Consider the following 18,000-nt stretch of genomic DNA (forward strand, 5'->3'; position numbering starts at 1 on the left):
GGAGGGCGTCCCCCGGCCCTCGCCGCCGATTGGTAGCCGGCAGCAGGGGCGGGGACCTTGAGCTGATTGGTGAAGGGCGGTGCTGGGGCGGACACTAGTCTCCGATTGGCTCGTGTTCCGGGCTGCGGTTGCGGATTGGGCTCCGGCACTGTCATGGTGCCGGAGGGCGGGGCGGGGCGGGGCGGAGTGGCGCCCTGTGTGGGCTCAGCGCGGGCGGTGGCGTGAGGGGCTCCGGCGGAGACATGTCCTCGGGGGTGGCCGCGCGCTGCGACGCCAAGAAGCTTGTGCGCTCGCCCAGCGGCCTGCGCATGGTGCCGGAGCACCGCGCCTTCGGAAGCCCGTTCGGCTTGGAGGAGCCGCAGTGGGTCCCGGACAAGGAGGTGAGTCCCAGCCCCCGGGTCCCCGGCCACAGCCTGGGCGGCTCCCGCCTCCGCCCTCGGGGCGCTCGGCCGCGGCTCCCGTCGGCCGTCCCCGCCGTCCCTGCCGAGCCGTGAGGGCGGTGTCTGTTCCCTGGCGGTCATTGGCTGCGCGGTGCAGAGTCGGGGGCGGTGGAGCGGCCGACCAGCGGGCTGCTTGCGGGTACCGGGCTGGAGTGGGTCGGGGGCGGCGAGGGCGAGGGAGTCGGCCCCTCCTGCCCGCTGGAGGTGCGATGCCAGGAGTTTGCAGTCTTCGGGGTTCTAAACTCTGCAGAGCTTGGGCCACTTGGGAGAAAATGGGAGCACTTCACGCATTCCATGCGAGTTTATTTCAGAGTAAATTAGAAGGCATCTGCGTGAAGTACTGGCGATTTTTGTATACTGAAAACTTTTTACGTTGATTTATTCGTGTGTGTATGCGCCTTTGCCCCCATGCCACAGCGCGCGCATGTAGATTCAGAGGACCACACGGGGAAGACAGTTTTCTTCTTCCACTATGTGGGTCCCGCGGGTGGAACTCGGGTCTCAGGTGTGGCAGCACGTGCCTTTACTTCGTGAGCCATCTCAGTGGCCCTTGTAAATTCATTCATTCTTTTTTTCCCCCTTAAAGTGGGTCTTCACTGTATAGCCCTGGCTGTTCTGGAACTCACTACATACACAGTCTGGCCTAGAACTCAAATAGATATGCCTGCCTTTGCCTGGTGCTAGGCACTCACTACCTGTTGCTCTGTTGGCCTCGAACTCACTGTGGTCTTCCTCAGCCCCCTGCGTGGTGGGATTAAAGGTGCGCTCCACCACACCTGGCCTCGCAATTTTCTTAAGCTGGAATCTGTGTTCAGAACTCGAATCAGCTGCTCCTCTCCCCTCGTGATCTCATCCATGAGTAGGTGAGGCCCGCAGCTTCCTAGAGCTAGGGCCAGCATTCTTAGAACAGTGGGCACAGGGGGCTGGAGAACCCACCTGTGCCACCAGAAGCTGCAGCTGCCTGGCCTCGCCACTCCCCTTCCCAACTCTGAAATTACTTGAGAGTTCCTAAAGAGAAGGTTCATGTCAGTCCTCACTTCTTAGAGCCCTGAAAGGGGGCCCAGACTATTCCTGGGGATGCTGGGCATGTCACTGAGCGGTCCCTGCCCTCCCTGGTTGGGCCATTTCAGTTCTGTATTTACTCTTGCGCTTAAGTATCTGTGCACAGATTGTTCTTTTCTCTCATGTCTGTAAAGTGAATTGAGCACAACACCGAGTGCTCCTAACACCCCTGAACTGTGTAACGGGTAAGGTTAAGGCATGATTTAGGTAGATGTCTGAGTTCAGGGCCAGCCTGGACTATGTAGTGAGTTCAGGCCAGCCAGGGCTACACAGTGAGACCCTGTCTTAAAACGCCAAAAATGGGGGGAGTTGGGTAAGATTGGGACACAGCCTGTAACTCTGTAAGTCCAGCCCTTGGGAGACTGAGACGGGATAATAGTGTGTGACCAGCCTGGGCTACAGAACTGTTTCAAAACAACAAGGAGCAGTTGCTGGGGAGACGGTGAATGAGTGTCAGTGTTAACACCCAGAACTGGGCAGGCATAACTTTGCAGGAGAGCCCAGTAAAGCACAGATTGAAATAGGGTGTGTGTGTGTGTCAGGTATAGAGTCCAGTTGGGGTGGGAAGCCGTGCTTGTGGGGAACAGGAGAAACTGAGGCTCTTGGGAAAGTGTTCTCACTGGCTCTAGACTCGATTTCTCAAGATTTTCCCTGTTGGTCTCCAAGGAGCCTTTAAGTTAGGTGTTTTTACCCGATGCAATCTTTATATAAGACTTTATAATTTATTCCCCATAAAATCTGGACTGGCAGGAATGCCATGTCCGTGCCAAGATGGGAGGGGAGGTTCTGTGACAGGTAACTGTACCAAGGAGGAGGAGGGCATGGGCTCTGTGTCCCAGGTCAGGCGGAAAGGGCTTTGCTTTGTAGGAGTGACCAAGGCCGGAAGAGGGCACAGACAAGCGTGGGTGGCGGGCTCCCACAGAAGGTAGGGTGGGGAGGGTTTGCTCGGGGCCGGATGGAGGAGAGCGGCCACTCTACAGTCCAGTCAGGAATCAGGCCTGCGCTGTACTTGGCACTCGAGAACCCAATTCAGCCTTGGTGATCTGGAGTGCCTGCCAAACCTGGCCTGGCGCGGAACCCAAGGGGGCCTGTGCCTGTGATCTTGGTTGGCTCTGGGGGAAGGGTGGGATTTCACAGTTGTTTTACAAGGATCACAGTGTAAAGTTCACCTTGTGCTCTTCAAGAGCTTCCCTGTGTGTTCTAGCTCTGTGACCAGCAGCCCTGTGACGGGGCTGGCTGGAGGCTTCAGTCCTGTGGCTGAGGTTGGTATAAACGTCAGGAGAAAGTTCCTGCTCTGCTTCCAGGCTGCAGTTAGCTTCTCCATTCACCGTCCTTGAGTTGAGTTCCTTGACAGCTCTGTAAACTAGAAAACCCAACAGCAGGCCCTGAGATGGAGTCGCACTCTGGGGTAGCCAGCTTCCAGCCTGCTGACAATTTCATTTCTTCTTGTCTCGTGCTTCTATGTGTGTCTGCTCTTTGCTTCCTTGTCTGTGCACCACATGCGGCTTGGTGCCTGCAGAGGGTATTGGGTCCCTAGAACTTGGTTTTGAGACACCATGTAAGTTCTAGGTACTGAACTCAGGTTCTCTGCAAGAGCAGCAAGTACTCTTGAGTGCTGAGCTATTTCCACAGCTCCTGAACTGTTGTTTTGTTTAAACAACTCATTGGCTTCCCATTGATTAATAGTCTTTGGCATTGGTGTGTGTGTGTGTGTGTGTGTGTGTGTGTGTGTGTGTGTGTGTGTGTGTGTACGCACGCACGCACGCATATGTGAATAGAAGCCAGGCTTCAGGTTGTTGTTCCTTCAGTCATTCACTATCTTATCCTTTTCAGACACAGTCTCTCACTGAATCTGGAGCTCACCTATTGGCTGGACTGGCTGCTCAGTGAACTCCAGGGATCTGCTTTTTTCCACCTGCCCAGTGCTGGGATTATTAGGTGCACATGGCTGTGCTCAGCTTTTCTGGGGTGTGTTGGGGGGGGGGTCTGAACTCAGATCTTCAAGCTTGTGTGGCCAGTACTTTACCAGCTGAGCCCTCTCCCAGGACCTCGTTGGTTTTTTTTTTTTTTTGGTTTTTCGAGACAGGGTTTCTCTGTTTGCTTTGCGCCTTTCCTAGAACTCACTTGGTAGCCCAGGCCGGCCTGGAACTCACAGAGATCCGCCTGCCTCTGCCTCCCGAGTGCTGGGATTAAAGGTGTGTGCCACCACCACCCGGCAAGCACCCTCTTTTTTAACTTTAATTTTTTATCATTGTGTGTAAGTGTATATGGTGTATGTGTGTGTGTACATGTGCCTGCAGGCATGCATGCATTACCCTGCACATGTAGAAGTCAGAGGATAACTTTTGAGGGTCAGTTTGTTCCTGTTGCTGTGGAATCTGGGGTTGAGCCCAGGCTCACAGCAGCACTTTATCCCTTGAAGCCGGCTTGCTAGGCCTTCTTTTTTATTGGTGTTTTTTTTTTTTTTTTTTTTTGAGACAAAGGCTCACAAAGTTGTCTGGGCTGGTCTTCTGATTTCAGTGCTTCGTCTCCTAAGCAGCTGCAACTGCAGAAGCCAGCCACCCCCTAAGTTAAGTGATCTTGTGATCCAGAGCCTGATGCACTGGCCCATGGGCGGACAGTTTTTACACAGTGGTGGATTAAGGACAGTGGGGTCAGGGTTGTCTCATTGCTCCTTCCTCAGAGGGAGGTAGATGTTTATCTTTAGTGCTGTTTTTTAATGTGTCTGAATGTTTGCCTGTGTGTGTGTGTATGTGCACCATGTGTGTGCCTGGTGCCCAGAGGTCAGAAGGGGGTCATTGGATCCCCTGGAACTGGAGTTACAAATGGTTCATCATGTGGGAGCTGAAAATTGAACCCAGGTTCTCTGCAAGAGCAACAAGTGCTGTTAACATCTGAGCCGTCCCTCTAGTCCTTAAACCTTGTTCTTTCTGCAAACACCCACTTAAGCTTACAGTGTTATCTTGAGACCACGTTCACCTTGTGCTATCTTACCTGCTGTCAGACGTCCCTGAAGCTGTGGGTAGGAGGCTAGTCCTTTCCAAAGAGCTGGAGTGTCGGCCCCTGAAGTGTGGACTGGGAGGGGAGGTGGGTCTCCTGAGTCAGTACTGAGACAGTACCTTCTGAGTACTCCTGACCTAGCCCTGGTTTTGCCCTGGGTCCCTCTCATTCCTTGCTTCTCAAGGCTGTCTCACTTAGCTGGAAGACCTGAGCGGGGGCCACTGGGTCAGACTTGAATAGACCACCATTGAATGAGCAGGTGCTCGGGGACCTGGTGCTGGGAACGGGGCATAGTGGACATTTTCTGGGTGGGCTCACTCTTACCTGCCCTATTTGTCCTTCCTCTGTCTCCTGCCTGACCAGCTTCTTCCCCATCTCTGGGAGGTGGAGTACAGGGCACCGTGGGGCACAGGGGGCACTGCAGCCTGCCCCGCCCAGGCCCTGAGTAGTGTCTGCTAACCTTGGCCAGAGGCTCAGACGGCAGGCGGGTCTCGTGGGGCCACTGCTCAAGCCGATTCTCTCTCTGCCCCGGCCTCCTCCTGGGCCATGCATGCAGGGTCCCTAAGCTGCTGGCTGTACGGGTTGCCTAGTCTGCTCCTCTGCTCTCAGTTCTGGTGTGACTCGGGGTGTGGAGTGACGCCTGCTGCGGACAGCTGTGCCGCACAAGTGAGGCAGTAGGTTTCGGGGCACGGGTAGTGTGTCCTGTCTGCTGCAATAGTCCTGTCACGTGCAGGCCCAGACGAGGGAGGAGCTGCAGCAGCTGGCCTGCCTCCTTGCTCCCCCAGGCAGGCCCCCACTGGCTCAGGGCTGATTCTGTGGCAGGACTTTAACCTCTCGTAGCTTTATCCACTCGTGGTTCTTTGTTTTCATGTTAAAGTGCTGGGCTGATAATTTGAAATTTCTTTTATCAATGAGACCAACAGGAAAACTGTTTAAAAATCAGTCCATTTTCTGAATAAGCACACTGATTATGTTTTTGTTATTTTGAGACAGTCTTACTATATATCTCAAGCTGTTCCCAAACTTACTGTGTAGCTGTGAGTAACCTCGGACTTGGAATGATCCTCCTGCCTCAGCATGGGATTGTAGACTTGAACTAAGCCTGGGAGTGTGAGGGGCTGGGCAGGGAAGCCATGAGCAGAGGGAGTGCACTGTGACAGTGGCTGGGGTGAAGACAGTGTGGCTTTTATAGTGGGAAAGTGGGGAAACCCAGATGGTATGTGCAGCCACCTCATGATGGGACTCGGGGAGGATGGGAGGAGCCCCAGGAGCCCCTGTGTACAGGTGACCAGTCTGGACAACGAGGTACTGCCCTTGGGTGAGGCACCAGCCATTGTTATTTCTTGCTCTTACATTTCTCTACCTTTTTGTTTGTTTTTTTAAATTTCCACCTCCAGCTTTTTTTTTTTTTTTTTTTTAAGATTTATTTATTATATATACACAGTGTTCTGCCTGCATTTGTGCCTACATGCCAAAAGAGGGCACCAGATCTCATTACAGATGGTTGTGAGCCACCATGTGGTTGCTGTGAACTGAACTCAGGACCTCTGGAAGTGCAGCCAACGCTCTTAACCTCTGAGCCACCTCTCCAGCCCCCCACCTCCACTTTTTAAAAGAAAAAAATAATGATGGTGGAGAATGAAAACCAAAGGGCCCTTTCAACCTTTCTGAACTCCAGGCGTGGAAGAGGCCAAAGACAGGAAAGAGATCTCTGCATTAAGAGGGTGACAGAGAGATCTAAGGAGTCCCTTGGATCCTAGGACCAAAGCCATCTAGTGACAAATGGGACCATGAGGTAGGAGGAACTGGGATTCTAGAAGGAGCTACAGGTGGTCTGGTACCTACCTCAGGGAGGATCCAGAACTCGGGGCCGCAGGCAGCAGGGGATGATGGTGCAGGAGCAGGAGTACCAGCTCCGTAGAGCTGGCGGGTCTGACAGGCCTCACAGGGCCTGACATAGCCGCTCAGGCCAGGGCTTGTTCACTCAGCAACCAATGTGTCACACTGGATCCTGAATATCCACTACAGTGTGTGTGTGTGTGTGTGGGGGGGGGGGGGGGGGCTGGGTATGGCAGAGTACACCTGTAATCCTCCATACCAGGGAGGCAGATTCCTGGGACTCACTGACCAGCTAGCCTAACCTGCTTGGCAAACTGTAGTCCACTGAGAGACCCTACCTCCAAAAACACTTGAGGTTGACCTCTAGTTTCCATGTGGGAGTGCACGTGCGCGCACACACACACACACACACACACACACACACACACACACACACACACACCTACACCCCTTCAGCTGATCTGATCACAGCATTCTACCATGTAAGCTGTTCTCTGATGGTCATGTGTGTTGGGTTCCAAGCCAAAGCTCTCCTGTCATGGCTGGCCAGGGTGGCCTAGGGACTATAAAAATACAGCTTCTCTCCCAGAACTGGCAGTACTGTGACTTCCTTGTATAATTGCACTGTGACCACTGTGTAGTGGTTGTAGCCGACATCCGAGTCAAGGAAGACACCACATTGTAGCAGGGACTTGATGCTGTTCAAAGTGTGGAGTGCTCGTGAACAGACAAGACTGAGGGCAGAGGCCTCTGACAGCTGCTGACTGGCCTTGGGGCAGCTCCAGAGGCTGGGATGGGCATAGGCATAGCCTCCGAGACCAGAAACCAGCATAAGAACAGCTAGGAAACAAAATGCTAGCCATGAGCTTAGGGATGTAGAAGCTCTCTGTGGCACAGTGAGTGGTCTGTGGCGCTCACTAGGGCTGGAAGAACCTCAATCTTGGTATCTCTGTCCATGCTGCAGTGATGCCCCAAAGGGTCCCTGTTCTCCCTCAGTGAAAGGATATTGAGCATGGCCCCAAGGATTCCTCAGAGGCACCTGCAGAGGCTGGGTGTTGGCCTGTCATGAAGCCGGCCTCCTCATCAGATAGGAATTTCTTCCAAGCGGCCTTTCATCTGCATGTTTTGTGGAACACATGTGCATCAGCCTAGTGCTGGGTCCAAGTTCAAGGGAAGAGCTGCAGGCTCTTAGGTGATGGTCCCATGTTCTGTGCCATTTCTCTGTGTGGGCATCTTCCAGAATCTGCCTGTGACAAGGCCAAGAGCTGGAATAGGTCAGGCTCTCAGCGGGGCGAGAAGGAATCCTCCAAACATCACCTAGCTGATGTAGCAGGGAGAACAGTGAAGAGACGCCCGCACACGTGTAGGTGGCCAGGACCTGGGATTCTCAGGTATTAGGTTCTATTCTGTGTGGTCCCAGCCACATTCAGACCCAATGGCCTGTGCTGCAGAAGGTACCTAGTGGCCAGGTGGTGTGGGAGCCCATAGAGGTTTCCTAGTGAGATTTGAGCTTGCTTTACCTAGCAGGGCTGCATAAGGGGATGGATTGACCATGTGCATGCTTACCGGCGTTTGGAAGGGTCGGCCCTTTGCTGTGCTAAGGAGAGGTCTTTTGCTCCACCCTTTGGCATTCCTTTAAAAAGCCCTTTAGAAGAGAATGAAGGGGCTGGTGGATAAGGATCCAGGCCCTCCCGAGGCTATCCTGTGTTTCTGTCTCTCTCCCCTCTGTATTTCTATCTAAATCTCTTATCCCTCACTCCTCAAGAGCACCCTGGAGAAAAGAAGGTGGGGGCAGGTCCCCCACAATGTGGATCCCTTGTTTCTTCTCTCTTGTCATGTTGCCATGACCGAAAGCCTCTGACTGACCACACAGTGTGCTCGCCAGCAGAGCCAGGGACTCCTGTCCTGCCCCCATGCCAAGCTTTGTCAGGCTGCACAGCCCTCTGTCAGTGATGAGATCTGGAATGACCATTAGATTAAAAAGTCTTAGTCAAAATATGGCCCACTCAGTCTTTCATCTTTTTTCTAGAATTTTCTAAAAAAAGATGTTCTAGGAAGAACATACCAGTGAGCCATCTCTCCAAGCCCATAATATGTCCATTTGTTAATTCACTCATTCATTTTTTTAAAATTTTTTTTTTTGAGACAGGGTCTCAATATGTAGCCCTGGCTGTCCTTGAACTCACAGAGATCTGCCTGCCTCTGTCTTCTGAGTGCTAGGATTCACTACCACTACCTGATCCATTATGGCCATCTCTCCCCCCTCCACTTCTCCCCGCTCCTTTTCTCCCTCCCTTCCTTCTCTCTCTCTCTCCCTCCCTCCCTCCCACCCTCCCTTTTTTCTCTCTCAAGACAGGGTTTCTCTGTGTAGCCCTGGCTGTCCTGGAACTTACTCTGTAGACCAGGCTGGCCTCAAACTCCGATCTGCCTGCCTCTGCCTCCTGAGTGATGGGATTAAAGGTGTGTACCAGCACTGCCAGCCCATTAATGCTATTTCTAATCCCATCTTTTTCGATATTTCAAGTCATTTTGGTCTTCTGTCTTCTTACTGGAAGGTGTGGTGGTATTTTATTTGTACTGAAATGTGATTTTCATTGTATGTTAATAAAGTTGCCCGGGGGTGAGAGGAAGTTCTCCGCACTGGGAATCTTCTCTCACTCCCCACCTGTGGGTTCTCAACATTCAGCAGTTTTAGTTCCCATCTCACAGGAAGCTTGTACTGTTCCCTTGTTTTCAGCTCACTACCTGTCACCATGGCTGATGCTCCCTGGTGTGGGAATTTTGGCATCTCTGCTCATCACTTCACACATCACTTTGTACACAAAGGGGCCGTGGCCCAGCCTCACTAGCACCTCCTGAGGCTGGGGGAGGCTTTGTGTTCCAAGACTGTGGATGTCTTGGTACATGGGACTTAGGACAAGTCTATCATAACTCATCACGTCAGTGACTTCATTTTCATGGAAAAAGTCTCCTTCCATGGATTAGCAGAATATTTATAGCTGGAATTACTCCTCCAGAGCCAGGTTTAAGCACCTTACCCTGGGTGTGAGTGGGGACATTGAGGGAAGCTGTCAGTGATATCATCTCATACTTCCCCTCCCTCTAGAGCATGCAGGAGGCTAGTTAGTTCAGGCAGAACCTTCCCTCACGTGGGAGTTGTGTGCCTCGGGAGTTGGCCATCTGATGGTCACCAGACACTTTGTGCCAGGAAATCACCCGTACACTGAACATGGTGTTATTCCCGCTGGGCACTGCAGACGCAGCTGGAGTCAGTGACTTCCGGTGGGCTGAATAGTGGCTGTCCATGAGTGGGAGGCTCATGAGACAGCATTCTCACCAGGGATACTTGGGAAGAAATGCTGTGACCATTCCTCAGGGCTCTAGCCCTCAGCTGGTTCTTCCAAGGTGCCTGCAGCCTCTTCAGCAGGAGTCCCAGGGCTGCTGGGTACTCACTTCAGCAGTGGAGACTAGCCAGCCTCAATCCCATGGGCACCTGGGCAGATAGCCCTATACATGTCAGGTTTTGGTAAACACGAGTCTTTAAAAACCTTTTTAGTTTTAATTATGTGCACACAAGTGCAGGTGTCCATAGGCCAGAAGAGGGAGTCCATTTCTCTAGAGCTGGAATTGTAGGCAGTTGTGAGCTGCCTGATGTGAGCACTAGGAACTGAACTCAGGTCCTCTGGAAGAACAGCTGGTGCTCTTAACTGCTGAGCCATCTCTCCAGCCCCCAACACGAGTGTTTTAAATACGGACAGTTTGCAGTGCAGGCTGGGCTGGGCCTGGGTTTTCCTGCTGTGCATCCTTCAGGTGTTCTCTCCTGGTTGGGATGCTGTCCTGGGTACAGGATCTGTCATCTCTGTTCTTACGTGTGATGGGTACAGGCCTTTCCTCAGCACTACCACCCTTGCTGCCTTGCTCACCCTGTGTCCTGGGCTTGTGAGCTCCATGTGTCCAGTTAGCATGACTTGTTTCACAGTTCAGAAAGCAGGCAGTGGCCCTTGCCTGCTGTACGATCCAGCCTTCTGGTGTGGGGTGAGCAGCTCTGGCAGATCTATGAGTTTGTGGAGAGAATGTACTTCTTAAAGTCGTGGTGACCCTTGGAGTAACCGGCTGGTGGCCACAGAATCGAGGTCCTCAGAGTATCTGAAGACACAACCAGTATGTGTCCCCTGGGTTTGATGGCACTGGGTCATCTGGAGAGGATACTTCTTGTTGTGGGTCTTGCTATGAAACAGCGCCTCTGAACAGGATTTATACAGTGTAATTGGATTCTGGTGTGGGAGAAACTTCAAGCATGATGCAGACTCGGTGCCGTACCCTGTTCTGCCTCTGCAGCAGAGGAAGGCAAACACCATGAGAGTGGACTCAGCCCTCCTCACTGTTGAGGGGAACTGTGCAACCACCACCCTATCCCTACATCTTTCATGCCATCCTAGTCTATACTGTTCTCCTGCAAATTCCATGTGCACAGGAGACCATCTGCCCAACAGTCCAGTCTCAGAGCCTTTTGCTTCTCTCCTATGTATAAGCCTCTTCAGGACATTTCAGGCCATACAGGACCTCTCGTCCTGTGTTCTACTCTAGCTTCTTTCTCACAGGCCCTAGTCAGGTATGCATTCAGAGACAGCTTTATATCTCAGCTATCTAGAGCCCTACTTCTCAAGAAGATTCCCCATACTTTCCTTTGTCTGTAAAGCAGGCTTGACAAATCCTTTCCCCAGGGTAGGTCATTTACTGCTGTGGAGTGTCACGTTCATTTCACAGCACTGATCTTTGGCTCCTGTAACAGGATGAGGCAGCTAGAATGAGCTGCCCCTGCATACAGAGTCTGAAAGAACAAAGCCCTTCTGAATCTGAACTCTGCTGCAAAAAAGTCAAACTGTATGCTTTTGCACCCCACAAAAGAGTGGCCATCAGACATTCAGGCCAGGCCCCAGCTAGGGCGCCTGCAACCTTAAAGCTGCTCTCCTAACCTAGAGCCTTGGACTGTGGCCTGACCAGTCTTGTCTGGCTTCTGAGCTGGACACTGAACTTGGGCTGTCCTGCCTTGCTGTTCCATAGTCTGCCTCTGCAGGCTGCTTATACTGGCAGAAAGTTGGCTTTCTTTGCAGCCTTTCCTGGCACCTCTTGGCTCAACCTCAGCAATTAGCCAAGTGACAGATCTGGATTATAATACTGTTGTTGGTTTTATTTTGGGGGGGGGGGGGAGGGGTTTGTTTTTCGAGACAGGGTTTCACTGTGTAGCTTTGCGCCTTTCCTGGATCTCGCTCAGTAGACCAGGCTGGCCTGGAACTTACAGAGATCCGCCTGGCTCTGCCTCCCAAGTGCTGGGTTTAAAGGCGTGCGCCACCACCGCCCGGCGGATTATAATACTGTTATGTTCTCTCCTAGTGTCCAAGATGTATGCAGTGTGATGCCAAATTTGACTTTATCACCAGAAAGGTAAGCTGAGGCTGTGGGTGTGTGTGTGTCTGTGTGTCCCAATTCCTCAGAAGAGCTGGATCTTCCAGGGCATTTTGATAGTCTATTTCAGTTACTGGTGTAACAGGCAGGACTGAGCTCCGAGGAGGCTCAGAGACAGCATGTACTGGGCAGCAGGAAGTTGAAGGGGTTAAGGGCTGGGGTTGTAGCTGAGTGATTGAATGGCTTACCTAGAATGTACAAGGCCCTGGGTTCAAACACGAGGCAGGCAGGCAGACAGGCGCGCGCGCGCACACGGCAGGTGGCTCTTCCGGTTCAATTTTCCCAAGTGAGGCAGAGCTCTGCTGTGTCCAGCTGGGGTTGTGTGGAAGTGACACATACAGCCACAGATGCATTCAGGGTCCCGACAGGACTGGCTAGCGGAGCGGGCCTGGTGCATCTGTGTTGACTCTACTCACTGCCCAACCTTCACCCTCATCAGCACCACTGCCGCCGCTGTGGGAAATGCTTCTGCGACAGGTGCTGCAGCCAGAAGGTGCCGCTCCGGCGCATGTGCTTCGTGGACCCAGTGCGCCAGTGTGCTGAATGTGCCCTGGTGTCTCACCGCGAGGCTGAGTTTTATGACAAGCAGCTCAAGGTGCTCCTAAGTGGTAAGTGACAGCATGTCCACTCGCCATGCTTAAAATGTGGCCTGCTCCAAGATGGTGTGTCTTGCCCTCTTCCCTACTTTCTTTTGGACTTAGAGATGGACTTCCGAGATGGAAATGTTCTGAGAGGTCAGTCTGACTCACTGGGCACTGCCCCCAGATGGACAGGGCGCCTGGCTCAGCACCTTCTCCAGATGGAAGGCTGTCACTGGTAGTCAAGTCTGTGGCTTGGCTCGCAGAGGCCTGGAGATAAGCTGTAACAGGTGCAGGTGCAGGTCCTGAAGCCCATCCAAGGAGCACACGGGAGAAGAAAAGGGAGTGCTTTTGGGTGCAGCCTGCCTCCCACAGCTCTGCCAAGCAGCACAGCCTCTCACAGGCGAGGGCCGGCCTCTGCTCTGCCATTTGGTCTTGCCCAGTCTGCTCTAGAGTTAAATGATCTGGGCCTTGATGATGAACTCTCCTACTTGCCGTCTTTGATGGCTGTGGCAAAGTTCACAGCTTTGTGTGTGTGGCAGTCAGTGCCTTTATTTCTACTCTTTGTGGGTGGGCATTTTTCCTACACATGTCTGCACCATGTGTCTGCCTCATGCGTTCTCCTGGAACTGGAGTTACAGGCAGTTCTAAGCTACCATGTGTGTGCTAGGAATTGAACCTAGGTTCTCTGAGAGAACAGTGCTCTTAACCACTGAGTCATCTCAAGCCCTAGTCAATGTCTTTTTTAGCTTTTGAGACCCTTAATTCATTATTGCCTTTTTGCCTAACTGAAAGGATCCTTAACACAAAGCTGTTATTTGTGTCAGCCTGTCCTCTCCCATCTGGTCACGAGGAAGGAGGCTTTTCTGTCCTGAGCACATGGGTCTGGGGGCAGGGAGATAAAGCAGTAGGTCCTGTGTAACCAGTTTGGTTTTGTCTTCCAAGGAGCTACCTTCCTTGTTACTTCTGGGGACTCAGAGAAGCCTGAGACCATGGTTTGTCGTCTTTCCAACAATCAGAGGTAAGAGGCGAAGTCCCACTGGCACCGGGCAGTACCCTCATAGGCTTTACACGTCCTCAGTCTCATGATGTCTGTTTGTTGTAGATGCTTGATTCTGGATGGGGACAGCCATCGTGAGATTGAGATTGCACATGTCTGTACCGTGCAGATTCTCACAGAAGGCTTCACTCCTGGAGGTACATGCCTTTCCTGAGCAGGAGGGTCTCTAGTACCTATATGGGCAACAGGAGGTACTGCACTTGGTTCTAAGATGGCCTGTCATGCTCTTCATCGGGGCTTGTGTTAAGTTAGTAACTTTAGAACCCACAGGAGGGAGGAGGGGATGATGAGGGGAGATTGGTCTGGTGTGCCCATGGTATCCTGTCACCGAGATCACCTACTTACTGTAGATGGCTCCAGATGCAGTATCTGAGGCTCCAGACACGGTCTGTGGTGGGGGCTGATCCGGAGCCTCCTGCAGGCATCTGTGCAGCTAAGACCTTAGTGATCTCCTTGGTGAGCTTCAGTCTTAGCTCCACCCTGCAGGCTGAACTGCACATGGCACATTCTGAACTTGCAGATTGACCTAGCGCATCTTGCTTTCCATTTTCTGACTGACTCTCGGTTGTTTCTTCTTTGCACTGCCTGCCTACCTTCTTCAAGTAGAAAAAGACATTCACACTTACACCAGCCTCCTGGGGAGCCTGCCTGCCTCTGAAGGTCAGCCTCCATCCTCCCTGGGTCACTCTTCCCAGCATGCTATGGTATCTGTTCCTCCTCTGGCCCCTTTGCCTCTGTCCCTTGGGGTGGATTCTGAAACTTGGGTTCACCTCTTTTGATTGAGAGAGGTACTAGGTCCAGTATATGAATCTGTAAAGCATAAGTGAAAATGTCCTGACAGAATAAAGTTCAGTTTGCCCAGTTCTTCCCAGTAGGCCGAGGCCTGGTGTGTAGGTAGTCCTTTGCTGATCGGGCATCCGGTACATGCGGTGGGCAGCAGTTTTCATCACTGCACCCACAGTAGCTTGCCTGCAGGGATTCCTGGTTCTCAGTTCCTCCGTCTCTGTCTGTCTCTTGAAGGTAGTGGTAAGAGGCCTGCCTAATGAAATACAACAAGGTTGGCGCATGGAGCAAGGGCAGGGTCAGAAAGTCCACTCAATACCTCCTCACCCTGCCCCCCCCCCATCAGGAAGCCTAAGGTCAAGAATGTACCATGCACATGCCTCTAGTGTCTAGAGAGCAGAACAATGTGTTGACTCCCCTAGAACTGGAGATACAAATGGTTGTGCTACCATGTGTAGGTGCCGGGAACTGAATCTAGGTTCTCTGCAAGAGCAATCAGTGCTCTTAATTGCAGAACCATCTCGATAGCCCCCATTGGGGGGTAAAGTTTTGATGGCCGTGCAAAGCACAAAACAGCCACAGCCAACAGTGGCCATGGCCACATTTACATACATTTTTATTTACAAAAGCTGAGGGTAGACATAGCCCAGATAGGAAGTTCTGCAACAGCTTGGGTAGGGCAGCTCAGCCCGAGGCCTTCGGTGTGTTTCTAGGCCTCTGAATTAGAACTTACTTCAGAAAGCCTTTGAGGTGGGCCCAGCCATTTTAGCCAGAGCTTTTGCAGGCAAGGAAGTCAGGCCTCTTCCTGGCTATGGTCTGTATGTTCAACTCACCCCACCGGCCAGTGGGACCCAGGCTGTTTTGATTTAGAATTAATGTGTGATTAGAGGTGGGTCATTTCTCAAAATGTTTTTTTTCTGGTCACGAGGCTAGTAACCATGCCTGACAGAACTAATCTGCGTCTCAAGTTGCTTGTTTCTAGGGCACAGCCTAAATTCAAATCATGAAGCTCAGAGCAGCTGGTCATAGCTCAGAGATGGAGCTGTGGCTTGGCAGGCTGACCCCCAACATTCCCATGGGGTCCTGTGAGCTGTGGAAGAATGGCACTTGACAGGGTAGTGTGGCATTGCTCCTGCATCAAGTCTGCCCGGCTGTGGCCTCCAAGTCAGGACTGATGTAACTATGTGCTCGGCTTATCTTCTGATGGCCAGGCCATTCCTAAAGTCGTTTCCATACTTCACTGCTCTACTCTGGCTGAAGACTGTGTGTGTGTGTGTACACACACGCATGCATGTGGTCTCTCTGAAGGTTGGAAGGAGAATGCCATGATCTAGAAGGCTTGGCAGCTTCTGGACTGTTGGAGAACAGGACTTACTCTGTGAAGTTTAGTGATATGTTATCTTTAGTTTATCCTGGTCCTGGGGCTCACAAGTCTTTTATGTTCCTTTCCCCTTCTCTGTGCACACGGGGTCTCTGCAGAAGCAGGAGCTAGTATCACTTAGCACTGCATGTTTCCAACGAGGCTGCTTCCTGAGCAGCGCACAGGGCCTTAGGGTCCCGTATGACACCTCATCTCCCTCCTCCAGCGGGCAGCACTCGAGCCACAGGGATGTTCCTGCAGTACACAGTGCCAGGGGCAGAGGCTGCAACACAGCTGAGGCTGATGGCTGGAGAGGATGCAAACGGCAGCAAGAGGCAGGCAGCAGCATGGCTGGCAGCCATGCACAAGGTACTGTGGGCAGGGCTGGGGAGGCTGAGCGCATGGAGTTAGAGACAAGTGTGTATTTCCCAAAAGGTTGCCACATAACTGGGATGCCCCTAGTTACTCCCCTAAAAGGCACATGGGCTCATCTCTGATCAGGCCCAGAACCAATCATGCTTTCTGGTATTCTGCAGGCTACCAAGCTCCTCTATGAATCACGAGACCAGTAACTGCAAGGGAACTGAGCCCAGCACATCAGGTTACAAAGTCCAAGCTGCTTGCCCCTGCCTGAGCACTCAGGGCTCTGCTCTGTGTGTGCTTGGAAATGCAAATCAAGTATGTGGAAGCAGTGTTCGCGTATCTAGTGCAATATGTACACAGTTGATTAACGCTTTCAAGAGCTGACATTGTAGTGGATCGTTGGTACTTTCAGGGTTGGGAGAAGCTGCACTACAGTACTGAATCAGTTTTAGTATAACCTATACCAGGTTTATTAGAGATTTTTGGCCCTGTTCCTACAGAAACAAATTAGGTGGTGTTCACTCAGGTCCCTGGTTGAGCATTGGACCCTGCCTATCTCCAGTAGCCCATTTACAATGCCTTAGCCTGTTTATGACTCTCCATTTATTTTGTCACTAATTTGGGGCAATGAACAGTCCTTTTATATGTCACTAAGGGGGAGGCATCACCTTTGTGTTTTCTACTTTTCACTTACTATTCACTTTATTAAAATGACTGTACAGTAATTTGTATATAAAGCGTATGATTAAAACTTATTTTGAAAGCACACAGCAGGCTCTGGCCTCACTTTGTGTAGCTGTCCTGCGTCCAGAACACAGACTCACAGCCAGGTGTGAGACAGCAGTTTATTGTGCATGTCACACAGCATTGGTGGTGGTGGGATGGCAGAGGCTGTGCTGCTCACAGGGCATCACTTCTCAGCGCCACCCTGACTACAGCACTGCTCCCAGAGCCTACACACGGATTTACACGTAGTTATGCACAAGACTCACATGAAAAATAAAGCCTAAGGGCTTGTGTTTCAATGAGGAAGAAATATTTCCAACACAGTTCTAGTAGTTTTCAACGGCCTAGTTGAAAAATAATCTTAGTGTAGAAAAAGCCTGTCTGCAGAGTTCAAGCTCCCGAGGATAGAGCTGGCCTCACTTGGAATGCGGCCACAGTGACTGCATTCCAGCTGCCTGGTGGCTTTCCTGACCTGGGCCCTGCCCAGCCTCCTGTGTCTAACTGCGCTCAGAACAGAATGAACTCACGCCGCAGGGGGGCTAAAGAGGACACTAAAAGCTGCAGGAATCAGATGACCCTGTGTGCTGAGGCATGTAAGTCCAGCCACAGCATGAGCTCATCAGGTTAACTAAACAGAACAGTTTCTAAATGGGCTCCTTTGGTAGTGAAAGGAAATCAAGTTCTCTTGAGTGGGAATGTGAGAAAGGATGATGGTTCTGAGACTTTCCAAGGAGGGCAGGGCTGTAGCCAGAGCCATCTGGTAGCAGCTTGCTTTTGCTGAAGGTCGGAGACATCGAACATGAGAAGGGGCCTGTGGGCCGAGTCAGTCAGAGCTTTGTCTTCATTGGCAACCGTCAGGGTTCATAGTTTAGGACTGCTGACTGGCAACAGGGGTGGGTGTTTTGGAAGCTGGATATTTATTTGGATTTACAGTAATTGGCAAAAATGCAGTCTTCTGAAGGCCAAAGTACTACCTGTCCAGTTACTGCAGACTGGAAGGGCCTCCCCTGGGAAGCTGGGATTCACATTGTGGATACTGTCTGCTAAAGTGAGCACCATGAGACTGGCCTAACTTCAGTTTCTCCAGGGCCGCTGGAATCCTTTCCAGTAGTTCCCAGGAGCCAATGTGGTACTCCAGGGAGAGTTCAGGCAAGTGTTCGCTGCCGGGGCTTGATCCGTGGATACAACTGGGAAGCAACAGACAAGAGTTAGGTCAAAAGGATGACTGAGAAGGGATTAGCTTCTAGGTTCCTCTCCTGTCATCTCAGCAGCCTGCTCAGTCCTAACCTCAGCTGTCCTCTTCTTCACTGAGACCCAGAGGAT

The 18,000-nt window shown here is 51.9% G+C and overlaps 2 protein-coding genes across 8 annotated transcripts in view; one reads left to right on the top strand and one right to left on the bottom strand.

Annotated features, from left to right (window-relative positions):
• The first annotated feature begins 181 nt into the window (after positions 1-181).
• On the top strand, positions 182-16,717 carry Zfyve21 (zinc finger FYVE-type containing 21). 3 transcript variants are annotated; one of them, XM_016006484.3, is made up of 8 exons: positions 182-380; positions 11,736-11,786; positions 12,247-12,415; positions 13,331-13,406; positions 13,491-13,582; positions 14,049-14,105; positions 15,815-15,957; positions 16,125-16,717. In XM_016006484.3, exons 1-8 carry the CDS (start codon positions 243-245, stop codon positions 16,158-16,160), a joined length of 762 nt encoding a protein of 253 aa, XP_015861970.1. In that variant the 5' UTR covers positions 182-242; the 3' UTR covers positions 16,161-16,717. The 3 variants fall into 3 exon arrangements, with proteins under 3 accessions (XP_015861970.1, XP_006988047.1, XP_006988048.1); XM_006987985.4 differs by having other exon boundaries at positions 183-380; positions 14,052-14,105; XM_006987986.4 differs by lacking the exon at positions 14,049-14,105 and having other exon boundaries at positions 184-380.
• Ppp1r13b (protein phosphatase 1 regulatory subunit 13B) overlaps positions 14,828-18,000 on the bottom strand; it is a 91,340-nt gene continuing 88,167 nt past the window's right edge. For all 5 annotated transcript variants that reach the window (XM_076551466.1, XM_076551467.1, XM_076551470.1 and 2 more), the window contains one exon: positions 14,828-17,864. In XM_076551466.1, the coding sequence (XP_076407581.1) occupies positions 17,823-17,864 (42 nt within the window). In that variant the 3' untranslated portion in view covers positions 14,828-17,822. The remainder of the gene's footprint in view (positions 17,865-18,000) is intronic.

This window comes from Peromyscus maniculatus, chromosome 14 (assembly GCF_049852395.1).
Source record: "Peromyscus maniculatus bairdii isolate BWxNUB_F1_BW_parent chromosome 14, HU_Pman_BW_mat_3.1, whole genome shotgun sequence".
Classification (NCBI taxonomy): Eukaryota; Metazoa; Chordata; class Mammalia; order Rodentia; family Cricetidae; genus Peromyscus; species Peromyscus maniculatus.